Consider the following 19115-nt stretch of genomic DNA (forward strand, 5'->3'; position numbering starts at 1 on the left):
AGACCTACTCACTGCCACAGTCATACTCTGGACCTAGTTTTGTCCCATGGAATAAATATTGTGGATCTTAATGTTTTTCCTCCTAATCCTGGACTATCGGACCATCATTTTATTACGTTTGCAATCGCAACAAATAATCTGCTCAGACCCCAACCAAGGAGCATCAAAAGTTGTGCTACAAAATATCAGACAACCCAAAGATTCCTTGATGCCATTCCAGACTGCCTCTGCCTACCCAAGGACGTCAGAGGACAAAAATCAGTTAACCACCTAACTGAGGAACTCAATTTAACATTGCGCAGTTGCACCCCTAAAAATTATAAACATTTGTCATAAGAAACTAGCTCCCTGGTATACAGAAAATACCCGAGCTCTGAAGCAAGCTTCCAGAAAATTGGAACGGAAATGGCGCCACACCAAACTGGAAGTCTTCCGACTAGCTTGGAAAGACAGTACCGTGCAGTATCAAAGAGCCCTCACTGCTGCTCGAGCCCTCACTGCTGCTCCTATTTTTCCAACTTAATTGAGGAAAATAAGAACAATCCAAAATAAAGCTAACTAAAAAGCAGCATTCCCCAAGAGAGGATGGCTTTCACTTCAGCAGTAATAAATTCATGAACTTCTTTGAGGAAAAGATCATGATCATTGAAAAGCAAATTACGGACTCCTCTTTAAATCTGCGTATTCCTCCAAAGCTCAGTTGTCCTGAGTCTGCACAACTCTGCCAGGACTTAGGATCAAGGGAGACACTCAAGTGTTTTAGTACTATATCTCTTGACACAATGATGAAAATAATCATGCCTCTAAACCTTCAAGCTGCATACTGGACCCTATTCCAACTAAACTACTGAAAGAGCTGCTTCCTGTGCTTGGCCCTCCTATGTTGAACATAATAAATGGCTCTCTATCCACCGGATGTGTACCAAACTCACTAAAAGTGGCAGTAATAAAGCCTCTCTTGAAAAAGCCAAACCTTGACCCAGAAAATATAAAAAACTATCGGCCTATATCAAGTCTCCCATTCCTCGCAAAAAAATTTGGAAAAGCTGTTGCGCAGCAACTCACTGCCTTCCTGAAGACAAACAATGTATACGAAATGCTTCAGTCTGGTTGTAGACCCCATCATAGCACTGAGACTGCACTTGTGAAGGTGGTAAATTACCTTTTAATGGCGTCAGACTGAGGCTCTGCATCTGTCCTCGTGCTCCTAGACCTTAGTGCTGATTTTGATACCATCGATCACCACATTCTTTTGGAGAGATTGGAAACCCAAATTGGTCTACACGGACAAGTTCTGGCCTGGTTTAGATCTTATCTGTCGGAAAGATATCAGTTTGTCTCTGAATGGGTTGTCCTCTGACAAATCAACTGTAGATTTCGGTGTTCCTCAAGGTTCTGTTTTAGGACCACTATTGTTTTCACTATATATTTTACCTCAGGGGGATGTCATTCGAAAACATAATGTTGACTTTCACTGCTATGCGGGTGACACACAGCTGTACATTTCAATGAAACATGGTGAAGCCCCAAAATTGCCCTCGCTGGAAGCCTGTGTTTCAGACATAAGGAAGTGGATGGCTGCAAACGTTCTACTTTTAAACTCGGACAAAACAGAGATGCTTGTTCTAAGTCCCAAGAAACAAAGAGATCTTCTGTTGAATCTGACAATTAATCTTGATGGTTGTAAAGTCGTCTCAAATAAAACTGAAGGACCTCAGCGTTACTCTGGACCCTGATCTCTCTTTTGACGAACATATCAAGACTGTTTCAAGGACAGCTTTTTTCCATTTACGTAACATTGCAAATATCTGAAATTTTCTGTCCAAAAATGATGAAGAAAAATTAATCCGTGCTTTTGTTACTTCTAGGTTAGACTACTGCAATGCTCTACTTTCCGGCTACCCGGATAAAGCACTAAATAAACTTCAGTTAGGGCTAAATACAGCTGCTAGAATCCTGACTAGAACCAAAAGATGTGATCATATTACTCCAGTGCTAGCCTCCTTACACTGGCTTCCTGTTAAAACATCCTAAAGATTGATTGTATACATCGTTTGACATGTTTCTACGAACTGTAATATAACTTTTTGGACTTTTCGTCTGAACTTTCGCCTGGACTTGCCCGCGCCTCGTGAGTTTGGATTTGTGAACTAAACGCGCAAACAAAAAGGAGGTATTTGGACATAAATTATGTACTTTATCGAACAAAACAAACATTTATTGTGGAACTGGGATTCCTGGGAGTGCATTCTGATGAAGATCATCACAGGTAAGTGAATATTTATAATGCTATTTCTGACTTCTGTTGACTCCACAATATGGCGGGTATCTGTATGGCTTGTTTTTGTGTCTAAGCGCCGTACTCAGATTATTGCATGGTGTGCTTTTTTCGTAAAGCTTTTTTGAAATCTGACACAGCGGTTGCATTAAGGAGAGGTATATCTTTAATTCTGTGCATAACACTTGTATCTTTTATCAATGTTTATTATGAGTATTTCTGTAAATTGATATGGCTCTCTGCAAATTCGCTGGATGTTTTCGAGGCACAACATTAGTGAACATAACGTGCCAATGTAAACATATAAATATGAACTTTATCGAACAAAACATACATGTATTGTGTAACATGAAGTCCAATGAGTGCCATCTGATGAAGATCATCAAAGGTTAGTGATTAATTTTATCTCTTTCTGCTTTTTGTGACTCCTCTCTTTGGCTGGAAAATGGCTGTATGTTTTTTTGTGACTCGGCTCTGACCTAACATAATCATATGGTGTGCTTTCGCTGTAAAGCCTTTTTGAAATCGAACACGATGGGTAGATTAACAAGAAGTTAAGATTTAATTTGGTGTATTGCACTTGTGAATGTATGAAAGTTAAATATTTCGAATAAATATTTTTGAATTTCGCACTCTGCCTTTTCAGCGGATGTGCCCTAGCCTTAAACTAAGGCAAGGGCTGATTTCAAGGTTTTACAGCTAATTGGCTTGCTCCTACCTATCTTTCCGATTTGGTCCTGCCGTACATACCTACACGTACGCTACGGTCACAAGAAGCAGGCCTCCTAATTGTCCCTAGAACTTCTAAGCAAACAGCTGGAGGCAGGGCTTTCTCCTATAGAGCTCCATTTTTATGGAATGGTCTGCCTACCCATGTGAAAGACACAGACCCGGTCTCAACCTTTAAGTCTTTATTGAAGACTCATCTCTTCAGTAGGTCATATGATTGAGTGTAGTCTGGCCCAGGAGTGTGAAGGTGAACGGAAAGGCGCTGGAGCAACGAACCGCCCTTGCTGTCTCTGCCTGGCTGGTTCCCCTCTCTCCACTGGGATTCTCTGCCTCTAACCCTATTACAGGGGCTGAGTCACTGGCTTACTGGTGCTCTTCCATGCCGTCCCAGGGAGGGGTGCGTCACTTGAGTGGGTTGAGTCACTGACGTGGTCTTCCTGTCTGGGTTGGCGCCCCCCCTTGGGTTGTGCCGTGGCGGAGAACTTTGTGGGCTATACTCGGCCTTGTCTCAGGATGGTAAGTTGGTGGTTGAAGTTATCCCTCTAGTGGTGTGGGGGTTGTGCTTTGGCAAAGTGTGTGGGGTTATATCCTGCCTGTTTGGCCCTGTCCGGGAGTATCATCGGATAGGGCCACAGTGTCTCCTGACCCCTCCTGTCTCAGCCTCCAGTATCTATGCTGCAGTAGTTTATGTGTCGAGGGGCTAGGGTCAGTCTGTTATATCTGGAGTATTTCTCCTATCTTATCTGGTGTCCTGTGTGAATTTAAGTATGCTCTCTCTAATTCTCTCTTTCTTTCTTTCTCTCGGAGGACCTGAGCCCTAGGATCATGCCTCAGGACTACCTGGCATGATGACTCCTTGTTGTCCCCAGTCCACCTGGCCGTGCTGCTGCTCCAGTTTCAACTGTTCTGCCTGCGGCTATGGAATCCTGACCTGTTCACCGGACGTGCTACCTGAGCGGTAGAGATACTCTGAATGATCGGCTATGAAAAGCCAACTGACATTTAGTCCTGAGGTGCTGACCTGTTGCACCCTCGACATCCACTGTGATTATTATTATTTGCCCCTGCTAGTCATCTCTGAACATTTGAACATCTTGGCCATGTTCTGTTATAATCTCCACCCGGCCCAGCCAGAAGAGGACTGGCCACCCCTCATAGCCTGGTTTCTCTCTAGGTCTCTTCCTAGGTTTTGGCCTTTCTAGGGAGTTTTTCCTAGCCACCGTGCTTCTACACCTGCATTGCTTGCTGTTTGCGGTTATAGGCTGGGTTTCTGTATAGCACTTTGAGATATCAGCTGACGTAAGAAGGGCTTTTATAAATAAATTTGATTTGATTTATTTAAAACCAAATACTTTTAGACTTCTCAAGTAGTATTTCTTTGAACCTTTATTTAACTAGACAAGTCAGATAAGAACAAATTCTTATTTACAATGACTGATGAAAAGATGAAAAAGCCTGGAAGGAGGAGAGATGACTAGAAACGATTCGGTTGGCCGTTTTATGTGTGGATTAATTGTCGGAGTAGAGGTCCTTGTGCATTTCAGGTAAAATAACAACTCAATGTTTATATCCCAGGACAAATTAGCTCAGGTCCTCCGAGAGAGAGAAAGAAAGAAAGGGAGAAAGAGAATTAAAGAGAGCATACTTAAATTCACACAGGACACCGGATAAGACAGGAGAAATACTCCAGATATAACAGACTGGCCCTAGTCCCCAAACACATAAACTACTGCAGCATAAATACTGGAGGCTGAGACAGGAGGGGTCAGGAGACACTGTGGCTCCATCCGATGAAACCCCTGGACAGGGCCAAACAGGCAGGATATAACCCCACACACTTTGCCAAAGCACAGCCCCCACGCCACTAGAGGGATATCTTCAACCACCAACTTACAATACTGAGACAAGGCAGAGTATAGCCCACAAAGATCTCTGCCACGGCACAACCCAAGGGGGGGGCGCCAACCCAGACAGGAAGATCACGTCAATGACTCAACCCACTCAAATGAGTGGAAGAGCACCAGTAAGCCAGTGACTCAGCCCCTGTAATAGGGTTAGAGGCAGAGAATCCCAGTGGAGAGAGGGGAACCGGCTAGGCAGAGACAGCAAGGACCTACTGAAGAGATGAGTCTTCAATAAAGACTTAAAGGTTGAGACCGGGTCTGTGTCTTTCACATGGGTAGGCAGACCATTCCATAAAAATGGAGCTCTATAGGAGAAAGCCCTGCCTCCAGCTGTTTGTTTAGAAATTCTAGGGACAGTTAGGAGGCCTGCGTTTTGTGACCGTAGCGTACGTGTAGGTATGTACAGCAAGACCAAATCGGAAAGATAGGTAGGAGCAAGCCCATGTAATGCTTTGTAGGTTAGATCCCATGGCTTAACAGGAAGCCAGTGTAGAGGCTAGCACTGGAGTAATATGATCAAATGTGTTGGTTCTAGTCAAGTATACTTAAGTATCAAAAGTAAAAGTATAAATCACTTCACATTACTTATAATAAGCAAACCAGACATCCCAATTTTGTTTGTATTTTTAAATTTACTGATAGCCAGGAACACACTCCAACACTCCTACATCATTGACAAACGAAGCATGTAGGGTTGACCAGGGATGTTCTCTTGATAAGTGTGTGAATTGGACAATTTCTCTCCCAAAATGTAACGAGTACTTTTATCAGGAAAAATGTATGGAAAAAGTACATTATTATTTGATTTTGGAATGTAGTGGAGTAAAAGTTGTCAAAAATATAAATTATTAATCACAGATATATAATTTTAAAAAACTTAAGTAGTACATTAAAGTATTTTTACTTAAGTACTTTACACCACTGTTTAAGTTGACACACACACCATCTTCAATTGCAGTTGATTGGTGCAAATTGTCTGGGAAGATAGCCAATGTCTCCACCATGTGGCTAAAGCAGGGAGGTGCAGGATACAGACTGTCGTAGACACTCTTTTACACAAGTTTATTCAAGGAATATTTAATATACAATATACATGTCAATATATAGTCTCCCCCTTGGGCTGTTTACATCCTGGGTGGTCCCGCTAATCTCCAGCCCTCCATCTTGCCCACCTTGGTGAACATGGCCAGTGTCCCCAGCCCAATACACGCCGTTGTGCCCGTCATTGCACTGTGAGCTGTGTATCATAGAGAAAAAAAGACATGTTATTAGTGGAAAAGAAAGAGGGGATAATCTCTGATGCCCCTCTGTATCTCAAGCAAACATCATCTGGCGATGAGAAGATGTTCACTGCCCTACAAAGTTCTTATAGCGCTTGATAGATGACAGCAATATGATGGTAACTATGTGGGATGTTAACAAGGGCAGAAGGGAAAATACCACTTTTTAGAATTAAACTCCGGAAGAAAATGCTTTGAAACGGAGGAGGTTCCACCCAAACTTATCCAATAAGAATGCTCATTTTATTTATCTGTTTCAAAAAGTTTGTTCCTACTGCATGTAACCCAAATCTTCAGCATACTATGTAATATAGCCTACTCACTACGAGCTCCAAGAAAGACTCCTGATGCACAGCCTCCGAGGAAATAGTTCACCGGATCATCAGGAGCATCCCGGGCCTGTGCAGCTAGACAAGTGGTCATTCCAAAGATCGCCCCCAAGGCAGCTGTCATGGAAGGAAAGATAAATCCAATTAAGGCCTGGATTCAATCAGATCAAGCATTAGGCCTAACCGGCGATAGTCGACACCGGCATAACTGATGTTTTGGCAGTGTAACTGCATTGGAACTGTCAAATCGGTGAGCAGCTGTACTTGATCATTTTCACAAAGCCACACCTGTCCCGTTCAGAACAAGAAAGTGTAGGCTATATAAAATGTAATGACTCTCAAATTGAAAATCATTAAATAATGAGGATTTCTATCAGCTTAATCAAGGTGTAAATTACATCTCACATTCCACTGTTCTAACGTGTAAACAAGGCTGCATGGGATCTCTTGCAATGCAACTCCATGCAGCTAATAGCAATGTTCACTTTAGGTATAATGACAGGTGTCACTTGTGGATTTGACAGCTCTAACACAATTACACTCTGACACTGCCAAAACAACCGCTATGTTGATGTTGGCTAAAGTGAATATGATTGAATAGAGCCCTAAATTAACATATACTGGCATAAACCCACCTTAACTGTATGTTTGTTTACAACTCCTTATGACAAATATCTGATCACCCCCCAAAAAATCTGATCACCATTGAAACACTAAGATCAAATGGACACTTTCACCATCACTCAAACGAGGCAACTGTAGAGACTCCGTGTTTATTAGGTACATTTCAGCATTGTGACCTGGGCCCATATCCACAAAGCTGAGTGCTGATCTAGGATCAGTTTTGCATTTTAGACCATACTGAATAAGATTATACGAACAGACCCTAGATCAGCAGTCCAACTGAGATGCTTTGTGGATATGGCCCTTGGACTAAATCTTCTTGACAAATGTAGTGTACTGATCGGAGATAACATTCTAGCCTGAACATTGTTGGCTACTGGTCTAGGAGGTGTCACTAGGTATTTAAGTGTAAGATTGGATACCTTCATGGCAGCAAGCCAGGTGATTATTATCAGTGTATGAGATTAGAGACATGTATACCCATGGTTACTGTGCCATTTGTGGCTCTCTGAACAGCTTGGATTGCGGAATCAGGCTGGAATGCCACAATGTGATAGGCTGAACCCACCAACCCTGTGTGTAAAAATAAAAATTGGCTGTTAGATTACTGTGCATTGGGTTAACTAGCTAGCTACCTACTTGACAAGTAATTTTGTCTTTCAAAGTCACAAGAATGTTAGCTATGATTAGTTTGCTAGCTAACTGGTAAACATCATTCAAAATCCATAGTTTAATTTACTGCCTTAGCTGTACTGCCTGACAGCAACTGCTGGCTAAACAACTAGCTAACTGAACAACGTTAGCTGACGTTACATTCGTTGAAAACAACACATTACTTACTAGTACAGTAAGCTAGCACTAGTTAGAATGACAGTTAACTATGCTATGGCTAGTTAGCTTGGCAGCTAGCTAACGTTAACCGGTTATGGGGTCTAGTGTTACTTTACTGCTCTTTACCGCCAGCTAGCTAATTTCCACAATGTATTTCTTTGTGCTAGATTTAGATACCTAGAGCTGTGCCCAATTTGGTGGTGATCCATGTTTTCTCGATACAATCCTTCCCCTCTTGCAGATCCCAATAACCCATTTTGGATTTCACATGAAGGACACAGACATTGGGGAAATATCGCGAGATGGGGGGGAAAGAAGACGACACTTTAAATATTGGAAAACTTTATTGATAAATATGTATTAGCTAAACAAACATCTTATGAAAAGTATTCTGTTGACTTTTTAAAAAAAGTTTAAAATACAATTACTTTTTCAATGTGTTATTAGCTACATATAAAACAACATCACACACTGACAACTTTTCTACATTGTATGTAAAGCTGTCAACACTACTGTTTCCGGGGCGGAGTTTAATCCACAGGTTACAAAGAGAATCAGTTTCAAAGTTCATTCAAGTTATCCAGCCTTTTATTTCAAAACAGTGCAGATAACGAACGAGTATATAGCTCGAGGCATGTTGTTCGTAATGAATCAATTAAATGATATATTGATGCATTTCTTATGCGTTTTGGAGCTTAGAATCTCGTAGGATGACGTGTCGGTAGCGGTAGCTGGTTAGCATAACATAATCAATACTTTTTTTCTGGACACGGAACAATATTTTTTGGTTCAGTTTAACGAGGAACAAACGCTGAAGAAGGTGCAGGCATGGCAGGAAGAGTAAACACCAGCCCTCCGGTGAAATGCGTTTTCACGAGATTTCAAGTGATCATTCATTGCTCTCTTATTTGATCGTTAATCAATCTTCTACGGTGTGCTATTGTAACTTGACTTTAGGTCGTACCATATTCCTCATGTGACATGTCCTCGCCATCACCAGTCCAAATTCGGGAGGCGAACGCACACCTGGTCGCTGTGCACAGGCGGGTAGCAGAGCTGGAACAGTGGCTCGAGGCAGCAGATAACACCGTGAGGGAGCAAGCGGAGAGTCTCATCAGGAAGGACGAGCAACTGAGGGCTGCTACCCAGGAGATCGCTGAGGCCAAGGATAAGTAAGTGATTGAGGTCTTGTCTCTTCGGGGCATTGCCAAAGCTCTTGTTTAATGTCCCCAACCATTGTTATTTAATATGTGCATTGTGTGCGCGAGACTGCAGAAGCGTGTTTTTAAAGGTGATCAATCATGTCTCATCTCATTTCTCTAGAGAGATTCACTACCTCCACGAGAAGCTGTGTAAGTCAGAAGAGACCATCCAGAGGTTTCAGAACATGGGCAAGGAGAAGGATGCTATGATAGGACAGTTGCAACATCGCTGCCAGCTCCTGGACAACATCTGCAAGAGCAGGCCTTTACTAGACAGTATGCTGTCCCATATGGCTGAGGCAGAAAGACTTGGGCCAGTTGTGGGGATGGGTGAACCCACTGCCAATACGTCCCTCACAGACGGGGAGTCAAACTGCAGTCCCAACCGCATCTCTAACCACAAAGACTTCTCCCTCAGTGAGGATGACATGGATGACCAGGAGCTGGATGAGATAGTGTTTGGAACAACAGTATAGTACAAGGCCCCTGAGAAGAGTTACATAGGTTAGAGCTGAAAAGGTTCTAGAAGAGGATAGTACTTGAAGTAGAGGCATGAGTAATTTCAAAACATCATGCATGTCGTTTTTTTTAATGCTCCAAGTAGTTCTGTATGTTAAGCAGATGACTTACAACTTAACATCTTACATGAATGTGGGGGAACTGCTTGACACGTTATGAAGCCTTTGATGTAACCAAATCGAGAGAAACTAATCTGCCTTGATTCCATGTCTTAACCAGACTTGAAATGTATAGACATCTGGTTATCGTCTGTTACTGTTTTAACTGCTATATTTTATACTGTAATATCAAATATTTGGAATTAGTGTAAACAGGACCTCTATGGTCAGTGTTCAGCAGGTCAAAGTTCAGAAAGTACATCTGCAGCACCTGCAAGGCTAGGTTCCAATCCATCCCATGCTTTGTATATGTAGTATACACTTTTTAATAATTTCTTTTAAAGTAACAATTAATTTTAAAGTTTTATTTTCAGGGATTGTAGTTACTCCCTTGTAAACATGACACACAGTAGCCTCTTACTGGCATCAATATTTGCTTCAGTGAAGCAAGTCTATGCAACGTTTGCTTCATTCATTACATAAGCTGCTACATAGATGTCACATTCCAGTAAGGTCAGAATCAGTGGTTATTTTTTTCATAGTGGAAGGAAAGTTCCAATGATTGCCTTTAAGGTTATTATAGGTGGTGGTAGGGAGGTGGATGGTTGTCAAACTATTGCTGAAAAACAGCAAGTATGAAAACAAGGGTAAATTGACAAATACATCCCAAGATTTAGACCCATTGGTCGAGAGGAAGGTGGTAAGAGTGAACCCATAGGTTAAATGGCAAGCGTGAGGAATGTGCATTGTGCCACGCTTATAGGCTATAAGGTAAATGGGTGAATGACATTCCGCACGTGGCTAATGGGAAGGAGATGAAACGAGATGCTATGCTGATTTTCTATTCTACGGGCATAGAATACAAAGTGAATTATGTTTAAACAAGCATTCAGATCAGCCTTCCTGATTGAACATTGTATTAAATCTACAAATGTAGTTTATCATGACATCACAACCATGCCTTGTACTCTTTTTATATTCTACAGTTTTGCTTAATCATTATAGAAGCAATATATAGTGTTGGCTTAAAGTATGTTGTCTGCTTTTTCTTTCAGTACAACTGCATGATTGTGCTGCTTAAACTGTTCCGTTTGTGGTCACTCTACCTTTAGCATGGGCACAGTTGCATATTGCCTCTGAACTGTAAAATGTGTGTTGCTCACGCTGTTCATGTTACGGTCATAGTCAATGAAGAAATGAGAATAGGTATTTCTGTTCAATGAGGAATGCTTAAACAGGGCAGTCTGCTACATGAATAAATTATTCATACACCATTTTCTTGGAAAAATAACTTGGCCGTGTGAGAGAAAAAAAAAACAATACTATCTTTGTAAAACATACCCCACTAGAAGACATGCTGGCACAGGGAATGGTGGCTGGCACAGGGAATGGTGCCTGACAGACTATGGTGGCCATTGCCCCTGTGGGACTTGACATTTTGAGAACATTATCCTGATGGAGACGCACACATTAGAAGTTATGCTAGGGAAGTTCAGATAACCGCATATGTGTCTTTAGCAGTTGAGGCAGGAATGAAACCATGTTTTACCCCAGAATAGTAATGTACTGAGATATCATTGCATATTCTGAATTTTTTTTTGTCCATACTGGGCATAAAGGGAAATAACAAAGAACTGTTGAAAGTACATCGTAATCTTTATTAATCAATACAAAATAACATTTTCATAAGTTTGACCATCGTGACCCCTCCCATTTCATTTCGATAAACATTGAGACAATCAAAAGTAATTGTGGACACTATGGTGGTTACATTAAGATCAAATCATTCCTTGCTTTGGGCAGAGGTAAATTTGGCAAGGCTTAATCATTGCTGCACTACCAGCTTCCCCCTGCCAATGCAGTTGTAGAAGCCTTTAGTGCCATCAGGGCCAAGCGGCTGGCGCAGAACATCCACCACGCCCAGTGGCCTCTTGGGCAGGCCAGGCGAGAGGGGCCCACCTTTGTCAGGAAAAAATGCCTGGGCGGCAGTCTTCCGACGCTGGACCCAGGGACTCCCCACAAATCCCAAACTTTCCTGGGAATAGTCCCCGGAGCACTTGCTCCTGCTGCCAAAGCTTCCATTGCCACTGGATACAGGGCTGCTGCTGATCTCTGGAGCGGCCAGCGGGGACGGAGTGTGGCCACTGGGGAACAGCTTGCGGGGCAGGAGGGGGCTCCCCACAGGGCTACAAACTGGGTTCTTGTAGGGGTCTGAGCGGAAGGAGGACACCCGGGGGATGGCCAGGGGGCTGCCGTACAGAGCCTGAGGTCGTGTGACCCTGCGGTTGGGCCTGAGCGAGGCGGGGGCGAAGTCAGACTCAGACGAGCTGTAGAGGGCAGAGTCCTCCAGGGAGTAGCCCGGGTAGCGCCTGCCCTTGCGGTTGGGCTTCCTCGAGCACATATTCTCGATGCCGTCCTCAGACTCTTCCTCTGTGCGGTCCTGGCTGCCCCTTGGTTTCCTGGTGCCCCTGCTGCCTAGGAGTACCACGCGTACCGCCCTGTTCCCCTGTAGCTGCTCCTCAGCCTGCAGGGCCTCAAAGGCCCTCCGTGCCCCCTCCAGGTACTCATACTCCACCACGGCACACACCTTACGCCCCAGCTCCATGTGTTTCTTTGCATACCTCTTGAGCTCGGCAGGGATCTCCTTCCCTGGGCGCAGGATGCGGAGGGACGTGATGGTGCCGTGGCAGCCAAATAGTCTCATGGCTGTCTCCATCAGGCCCTGCTGCTCCACCCCCGGGGCTACGCTCTCCTCATCGTTGTCCTCTCCTCCCAGGAGGTTCCAGGCCAGCAGCAGCTTGCTGGTGGGGACACACAGTAGCCAGTCGGGCACTGGGTCCCGCCGTCGCACCTTGGTTCCCTCCTCGTTGACTTCCAACTGCTGCGTGGTGCGAGCTGCAGCCAGAGTGGTTCGCCAGTCACGTGTGAGCTCCCTGATCTACGACACAGAATGTTTAGGTTAGTAATGTTCAAAGGTTATACTTGTTACCAAAAGACATGTCAGTGCAGGCCAAAGCAGTGAACAGGGTAGTTTTCAATAACAAAGTAATCTATAAATCCTACCTTTTTGAATGAAGTTAGTAACTTCACACTGACGTAGCCCTTCTTGTTCCTCTGAACATGTTTCAGTAAAAAGGCATCTTCAGACAGGCTCTCATTGGTAAGATAGTTTTCTAGCCGAGCTGCAATTTTCTGTTTCAGGTCTGCAACAGGGGTACTCCAGCCTTCATCCTGAATACAGTCCTCTTCTTCAAACACATCAGTCAACTCTGTGGAGCTTCTGCAGAACCATTGATATCAACATTCAAAAGTTGATAAACATTGTGTATTTTGACATTGAGTAAACCTCGAATGAGGTGTTGAATGCACATACTACACTTGAACAAGAAAATAAGCCTATATTTCTGATCATGTTTTTATAATGACCAAGCTGGTCCCTGTAAGTCTGAACAATTCATTTTAAAACATGACACATTTAAATTGATTATCAGATATTACAGTAATCTGTAACATGGGCTCTTACCCATCCAAACTATCATATGTTCTGTCCTCCGTGTATGACCCAAGCCGCTTTGAATCTGGGGACAGCTGATACATTTGCAAGCCACATCGGAAGACGTCTGCAGTTGGTGAAGACATGTTGTGAGACTGAAACGAATTTTTATATCGATAAACTCAGATGATTTGTAGCCTACATGTATGTGTGTTGAGCATGTTCGTAGTTTACTTTATATGTAACCATTACCTGAAGTTACAAAGCAAAAGTATTGACTTTAAATTAGCCTACCTGATATCCTCTGTGCCCGACGTTTCCCCAGTCTCCACCGCACATGTTGACATGGAATATTTTTAGAAATTCTCATTTCTGGTGGCCCTTACGTCACAATTGAGAGAACTTGACCATTGGATAATGACATGTTTGATGGATGCAATCAAGGAAAATCAGGTGTTTACATTTGGTATTCTACACTACCATTGCTTATACCGTTGTGTGAGCAGTTTTCCCTTGTTTTTGAAGGCCACACATTCAGTCCTAAATCGAATCTTCATATAAGTGTTGTTCACGGTACTTTATCTGTGTCACTGTTTAGACAGGCAGCCCAATTCTGATATTTTTTTCCCGAGATTTGGTCTTTTGACCAATTACATCAGTTCTTTTTCAAAGCTGATCTAATTGGTATGGAGCCCCTTAGGCGTCATTGTGGAGAGAAAAAAACTGCCATACTAACCCCTTCCTTGGTTGTTGTTGTTTGTTTTTTTATCCATTCCCTCAGATGTTTTTTTCATCCATTGCAATTATATATTTTTTTATCAGTTCCCTCATATTTTGTATTAATTCCCTCAGGTTTTTAATTCCCTCAATTTTAATAATCCTCGGAATATGCGTGTTTTTCCATTCATTGTGTCTGCACCCCTTTGCCAGAAATTATGCTGCTGATGGAACCATAGTCTGAGATCAATTAAAACAGGTAAACGATTTATAATTGCTTATGTAGCTAGCTGACAGTAACGGTTCGGTCACACCGACAGAGTTATTGCATTTTGGTACACCACAATTACATTCAATTCCAATTGAACGCTGCGTTTGCCTTACAGCATTGCGTTTGATGTGGTGCATAAATTGGATTTATCAAACGTATGCGGCTTGACAGAAATGGTAGCAGAAGGTGACGCTTCGAACACACTGACAGCATCATTGCGCAGCATCATCTGGATATGTATGCAACAACAGTTCAACATTCACCTTCTGCTACCATTTCTGTCAAGCCGACTACACATACAGTTTGACTCATACATTCATAAATCCAATGTATGCACCACACCGCAACTGACTGCAACACATGCATGACAAACAAAGCAAACTCAACCAAACAATGGCGAAATTAGGAAGTAGGCTACAAGAAGTTCTAGCCATGGGGAGTTGAGACAGCAGCCGACATTCAGTAATGCTGAATGGACAGTGCTTTGCCTCCGCTCATTGGACAAGTATAGGGCAGGTTTCCCAAACTCGGTCCTGGGTTCCCCCCTGGGTGCACGTTTTTGTTTTTTGCCCTAGTACTACACAGCTGATTAAAATATTAAACTCATCATGCTTTGATTATTTGAATCAGCTGTGAAGTGCTAGGGCAAAAACCAAAATGTGCACTCAGGGGGGGCCTCAGGACCGAGTTCGGGAAACCCTGGTATAGCAGATCAACTCAGTGGTGCTGAAAGGACAGTGCTGCTGCCTAGCCAGATGTATATAATTATCCTGTTTGTGGGCAGTGGGATAGTTGGGGCACAGTTTGTCTCTCACACCGCTGTGTTTGTGACATCCATTTTTTGACTTATAGATTAATGAGAGATATATTGATTCTTTAAGAATATAACTTAGAAATGCCTCATGAGCTTAGTTCAACTGTCGCATCCTATCAGAACCCAAAATATAAGCTTGTTTTAACTTTGATATCATGGATGGTCAGTCCTTGCATCCATAGCTCTGTGTATGAATTTGAGTGGTTACATTTCTCCAGGCCCATTCCTCAGCTTTTTATTATTTCAGTTATGGATTCTTGCTTTAATTGAGCTATCTATCTATTACATCTTCATTTATTCATCCATCCACTATAACCATCCATCAAATAAAGTTACTTGCTCAAAGCTGTAACTATTTTCCTCCTTTGTTTTCAGATTGACTGCAGTGCCGTCGAGGGCATAACGGATGCTCAACTCACACAATACGTGCCCAGATTTGGTGATCTTAAGGCAGTACTGCAAAAGAGAAGTGGCCGCTCTGCAAAAGAGAAGTGGCCGCTCTCCAGGGATCAAGTGTATCCAAAGCTGCAGAGAGGGATATAGAACATTTTAAACACTGAAAGAAAAGTAATGAGAAGTCAGCAAAACTTTGGAAATGCCAACGATTAGAAAACAGAATGTACTTTCCAAATTGTATGGCTGGAACAAGTTGGTGTCAACTCATTCTGCCAAGTCACAGATAAAGAAAGGTGGTGAGACAAGACAATTAAAGGCAGCAAAGATGGTTACAATGGCAGAGCTGTTGGAGGTAAGTAAGGCACTTTTCTTTCCAAATAGAAAAAGCAAACTATGGCATGTCTCACCATGCAAGACTTTACTGAGGAAGACCTAGACCCATCTACTACATTGGTCGAACAATACGAACGAAAAGTTTGAAACATTTTAAGACTATATCCAGCAACAAACAAAAACAACTATGCGGCAGATGAAAGTCTCAAGGCAGCTGCCTCTATCTCTACAGAGAAGAATAACAGAACTAAGTACAACAGAATCGCCAATGTTTTCTCATCTGACGACGAAAGCCTGGAATTGGAGGAAATCAGCACAGGGGACATTACCATTCGCCGCAAAGAAAGCCGGGAATCAGAGGAAATTGACACAGAGGACAATCCCATCGGCCTTCAAGCTTACCACTCCCTCCACTCACAAAAACATTTGCATCTGCTACAACAGACAGGAGGCTCTTGATACCCCCTCACAACCAATGGTTGAAATATCAGGTTTGAGTGACAAAATACTGGGTGTATCAATATCAATGGACAAAGAAATTCAAGTGGGATATGCTTTTCTAGATGATGAATGCTTTGCTTGATGATGCGCTTCCAATTGACGTTATGTTATTTTCAACGCCGAGGCCTATCCCCACCCCGCAAAGGATACCCAGAATCAGAATTCGTAGAGGAAATGTGTTCCAAGACCTGAATGCTGCCATTCAAGATGGGAGTGTTTCTGAAGAAGACACCATTTTAGAGAGAGAAATTATTCTACCCAATGGCACGACAGAGAAAGGTGAGGCCCATTGTGGAGTGCTGAGAGACGCCTTAAGTGAATACTGGGAAACATTCATGAGGAAGTGCACAAGTGGGACCATGAAAATTCCCATGACATGATGGACTCGTGGGAAATTGTTGCAAAAGTGATGATCCTTGGCTATAACATGGTAGGCTACTTCCCTTTAGCATTGGCCAAGCCATTTCTGCAACACTGCCTTGGAGAACAGATCAAATCTGAAGACTTCTTGGCAACATTTTTGGAGTCTATACCAAGTGAGGAAAAGGTAATCGTCAAGCAGTCAATCCAAGATTGCTCGTCAGTTGCTGGGAGCACATGATGTCAAGATTCTGATCAATGAGATGAACTGGCAGAAGATGCTACTTGAAGTCACCCACAAAGAAATCATATCCTGCCTACATTGCTGAGTGCTGGAACAGCGTACTGAAAAGGTTGCAACTGCATCTTGGGGGTTTTGACTAGGTTCTCGGGAGCCTCACACCAACATGCAAGAGTTGCTGCAGCTGTTAAACACGATACCTTAATCAAGAGGGAACAAACGATCATGGACTTTTTAAAGAAGTACATCCATAACTGCTCAACAAACTGCCTAAAGCAATTTCTCAGATTGTTGAACAATGATAATTAAGTAGCCCACCACCTAGCGTGTGTTTTGTTTGATATTGCTTCTATGGAGGTTAAATGCAAATGTAATTTACTGTTTCTCTGTTCTGTCTTACCTTCTTATACAGGTGCAGATGTCCTTGTGTCTTTATACAGGTGCAGATGTCCTTGTGTCTTCAGCCATTCACGTCTACTTTGTTGAGCCCAAGAGTGACTTTGTGAGAAGCCCCAATCACACACCTGCGGATGTGTTTTGGAGATCCCCCAACACCTACACATCATACCTTGAGATGCCAGAGGAATTCACCCAGGTCCTGGATTCCAAAGTGTGGGTGATGGACATCATTTAAATGTAAGTGAGACATTTTCTCACACACACACAATGAACTTTCTCAAATCAATCATGTAGCATTAGTAGTTGAATTGTCAAAAGTTACCAGGGAGGATGAAAGTTGCGTTAGAGGGGAGCGGTATAAATGTATCTGTCTTGTTCCACCAGGCTACCTGACCCAATTATGTTGACAACACATTAAACAACTACATTCACAATGTTGTGTTTTACCCTGTCTTACTTTCTTCAACTGGCGCACATGTCCTTGTGTTGAAACTAAGAGTAACTTTGGAAGAAGCCCACAAGACTGCTGAAGAACACACACATGCTGTACACAGTGCCATTGTCCCCATCCTTGACTTTTCTTTAAAACACACTGACATTGTTACAATTTCTAAATCACAAAACACAAGCATTTGTATTTATTATGGATCCCCAAGACAGCAGCTACTTTTCCTGGGGTCCGGCAAAATTAAGGCAGAATTTGTTATAAGCAGTTTTTGGGAGTATGTTTTTTCCTCCCTGCCCCTTCATCCAACAAGTTGATTGTCCATCAAAAGTACACCTAAACAATATCAAAACTATTTCACACAATAATAATAATAATAATAATAAATATATTAAATTGAGAATACTCTGATGGGTGACTATTATCGATTGTGACTGAAAAGGCTGAAGATCAGTGTGTAATTTCGGTCTACATGGAGCATCTTGTCACACCCTGGCCTTAGTTATCTTTGTTTTCATTATTATTTTAGTTAGGTCAGGGTGTGACATGGGGAAGTATGTGTTTTGGGTTGTCTAGGGGTTTGTAGGTTTAATGGGGAAATGTCTTGTCTAGGTGTTTGTATGTCGATGGCTGCCTGGATTGGTTCTCAATTAGAGACAGCTGTGGTTTATTGTCTCTAATTGGGAGCCATATTTAAGGCAGCCATGGGCATCATGTGTTTGTGGGTAATTGTCTATGTTGAACGTTTGTTGCTTGTCTGTGCACTTACGTTATTTAGCTTCACGGTCGTTTGTTGTTTTTTGTTAGTTTGTGTATAGTGTTCGTTTTCGTGTTTTTCTCTCCTCCACAATAAAGAGATGTATTTTGCACACGCTGCGCCTTGGTCCAATCTCTCACAAGAAGACGATCGTGACACATCTTCTGTTTTAGTTTTCTTAACAAAAATGTAACTTTTTTTCAAATCATAATTTCAAATTGCATACAGCCCAGATGTTTAGATTTTTATAGACCATCTGAAAGAAGAGACTCATCTATGTTTGCCAAACAACAACTACCAATAATTAGCATACTTTCTTTTTTTCATTTTTTTTTTTACAGCCGCGGTTCCTCAGTGCGCATTCGCCCCACTCAGGAGTAGCCTACTCTGTAAAAACTCCATGTGTTTGAGTCCAAAGTTTGTTCATGTGTTTACATGTTCATGAAATAAAAGGATCATTGATAACAAAAGTCAACATTGCTTATATTTTGTCTGAAAATTTAAAAGTATACTGTTACTAAAAGGCACAATTCCTATCCATTGATTCTCAAATAATATGACTGGTAAATACCTAGTATATTTATGAGTGGTAGA

At 42.4% G+C, this 19115-nt stretch overlaps 3 protein-coding genes and 1 long non-coding RNA gene across 5 annotated transcripts; 2 read left to right on the forward strand and 2 right to left on the reverse strand.

Annotated features, from left to right (window-relative positions):
• Window positions 1-5958: 5958 nt before the first annotated feature.
• On the reverse strand, window positions 5959-8300 carry LOC139539686 (NADH dehydrogenase [ubiquinone] 1 alpha subcomplex subunit 11-like). Its single transcript, XM_071342860.1, has 4 exons — window positions 8153-8300; window positions 7625-7717; window positions 6515-6637; window positions 5959-6148 (listed from the first exon to the last, which is right to left on the reverse strand). The coding sequence occupies exons 1-4, from the start codon at window positions 8229-8231 to the stop codon at window positions 6036-6038; spliced, it is 408 nt and encodes a 135-aa protein (XP_071198961.1). The 5' UTR covers window positions 8232-8300; the 3' UTR covers window positions 5959-6035.
• A 195-nt stretch (window positions 8301-8495) lies between these two features.
• LOC139539688 (vimentin-type intermediate filament-associated coiled-coil protein-like) lies at window positions 8496-11068 on the forward strand. The gene is made up of 3 exons (XM_071342864.1): window positions 8496-8833; window positions 8933-9147; window positions 9299-11068. Exons 1-3 carry the CDS (start codon window positions 8804-8806, stop codon window positions 9651-9653), a joined length of 600 nt encoding a protein of 199 aa, XP_071198965.1. The 5' UTR covers window positions 8496-8803; the 3' UTR covers window positions 9654-11068.
• Window positions 11069-11431: 363 nt separating this feature from the next.
• larp6b (La ribonucleoprotein 6, translational regulator b) lies at window positions 11432-14015 on the reverse strand. Of its 2 annotated transcripts, none has more exons than XM_071342863.1 (4): window positions 13582-14015; window positions 13318-13442; window positions 12858-13074; window positions 11432-12732 (listed from the first exon to the last, which is right to left on the reverse strand). In XM_071342863.1, exons 1-4 carry the CDS (start codon window positions 13624-13626, stop codon window positions 11620-11622), a joined length of 1500 nt encoding a protein of 499 aa, XP_071198964.1. In that variant the 5' UTR covers window positions 13627-14015; the 3' UTR covers window positions 11432-11619. The 2 variants fall into 2 exon arrangements, with proteins under 2 accessions (XP_071198964.1, XP_071198962.1); XM_071342861.1 differs by having other exon boundaries at window positions 13318-13414; window positions 13582-13777.
• Window positions 13948-18991, forward strand: LOC139539689 (uncharacterized). The gene is made up of 4 exons (XR_011667977.1): window positions 13948-14263; window positions 15465-15837; window positions 17333-17556; window positions 18863-18991. It is a non-coding gene; the product is annotated as an uncharacterized lncRNA (long non-coding RNA).
• Window positions 18992-19115: the final 124 nt, after the last annotated feature.

This window comes from Salvelinus alpinus, chromosome 15 (assembly GCF_045679555.1).
Source record: "Salvelinus alpinus chromosome 15, SLU_Salpinus.1, whole genome shotgun sequence".
In the NCBI taxonomy this organism is placed as follows: Eukaryota; Metazoa; Chordata; class Actinopteri; order Salmoniformes; family Salmonidae; genus Salvelinus; species Salvelinus alpinus.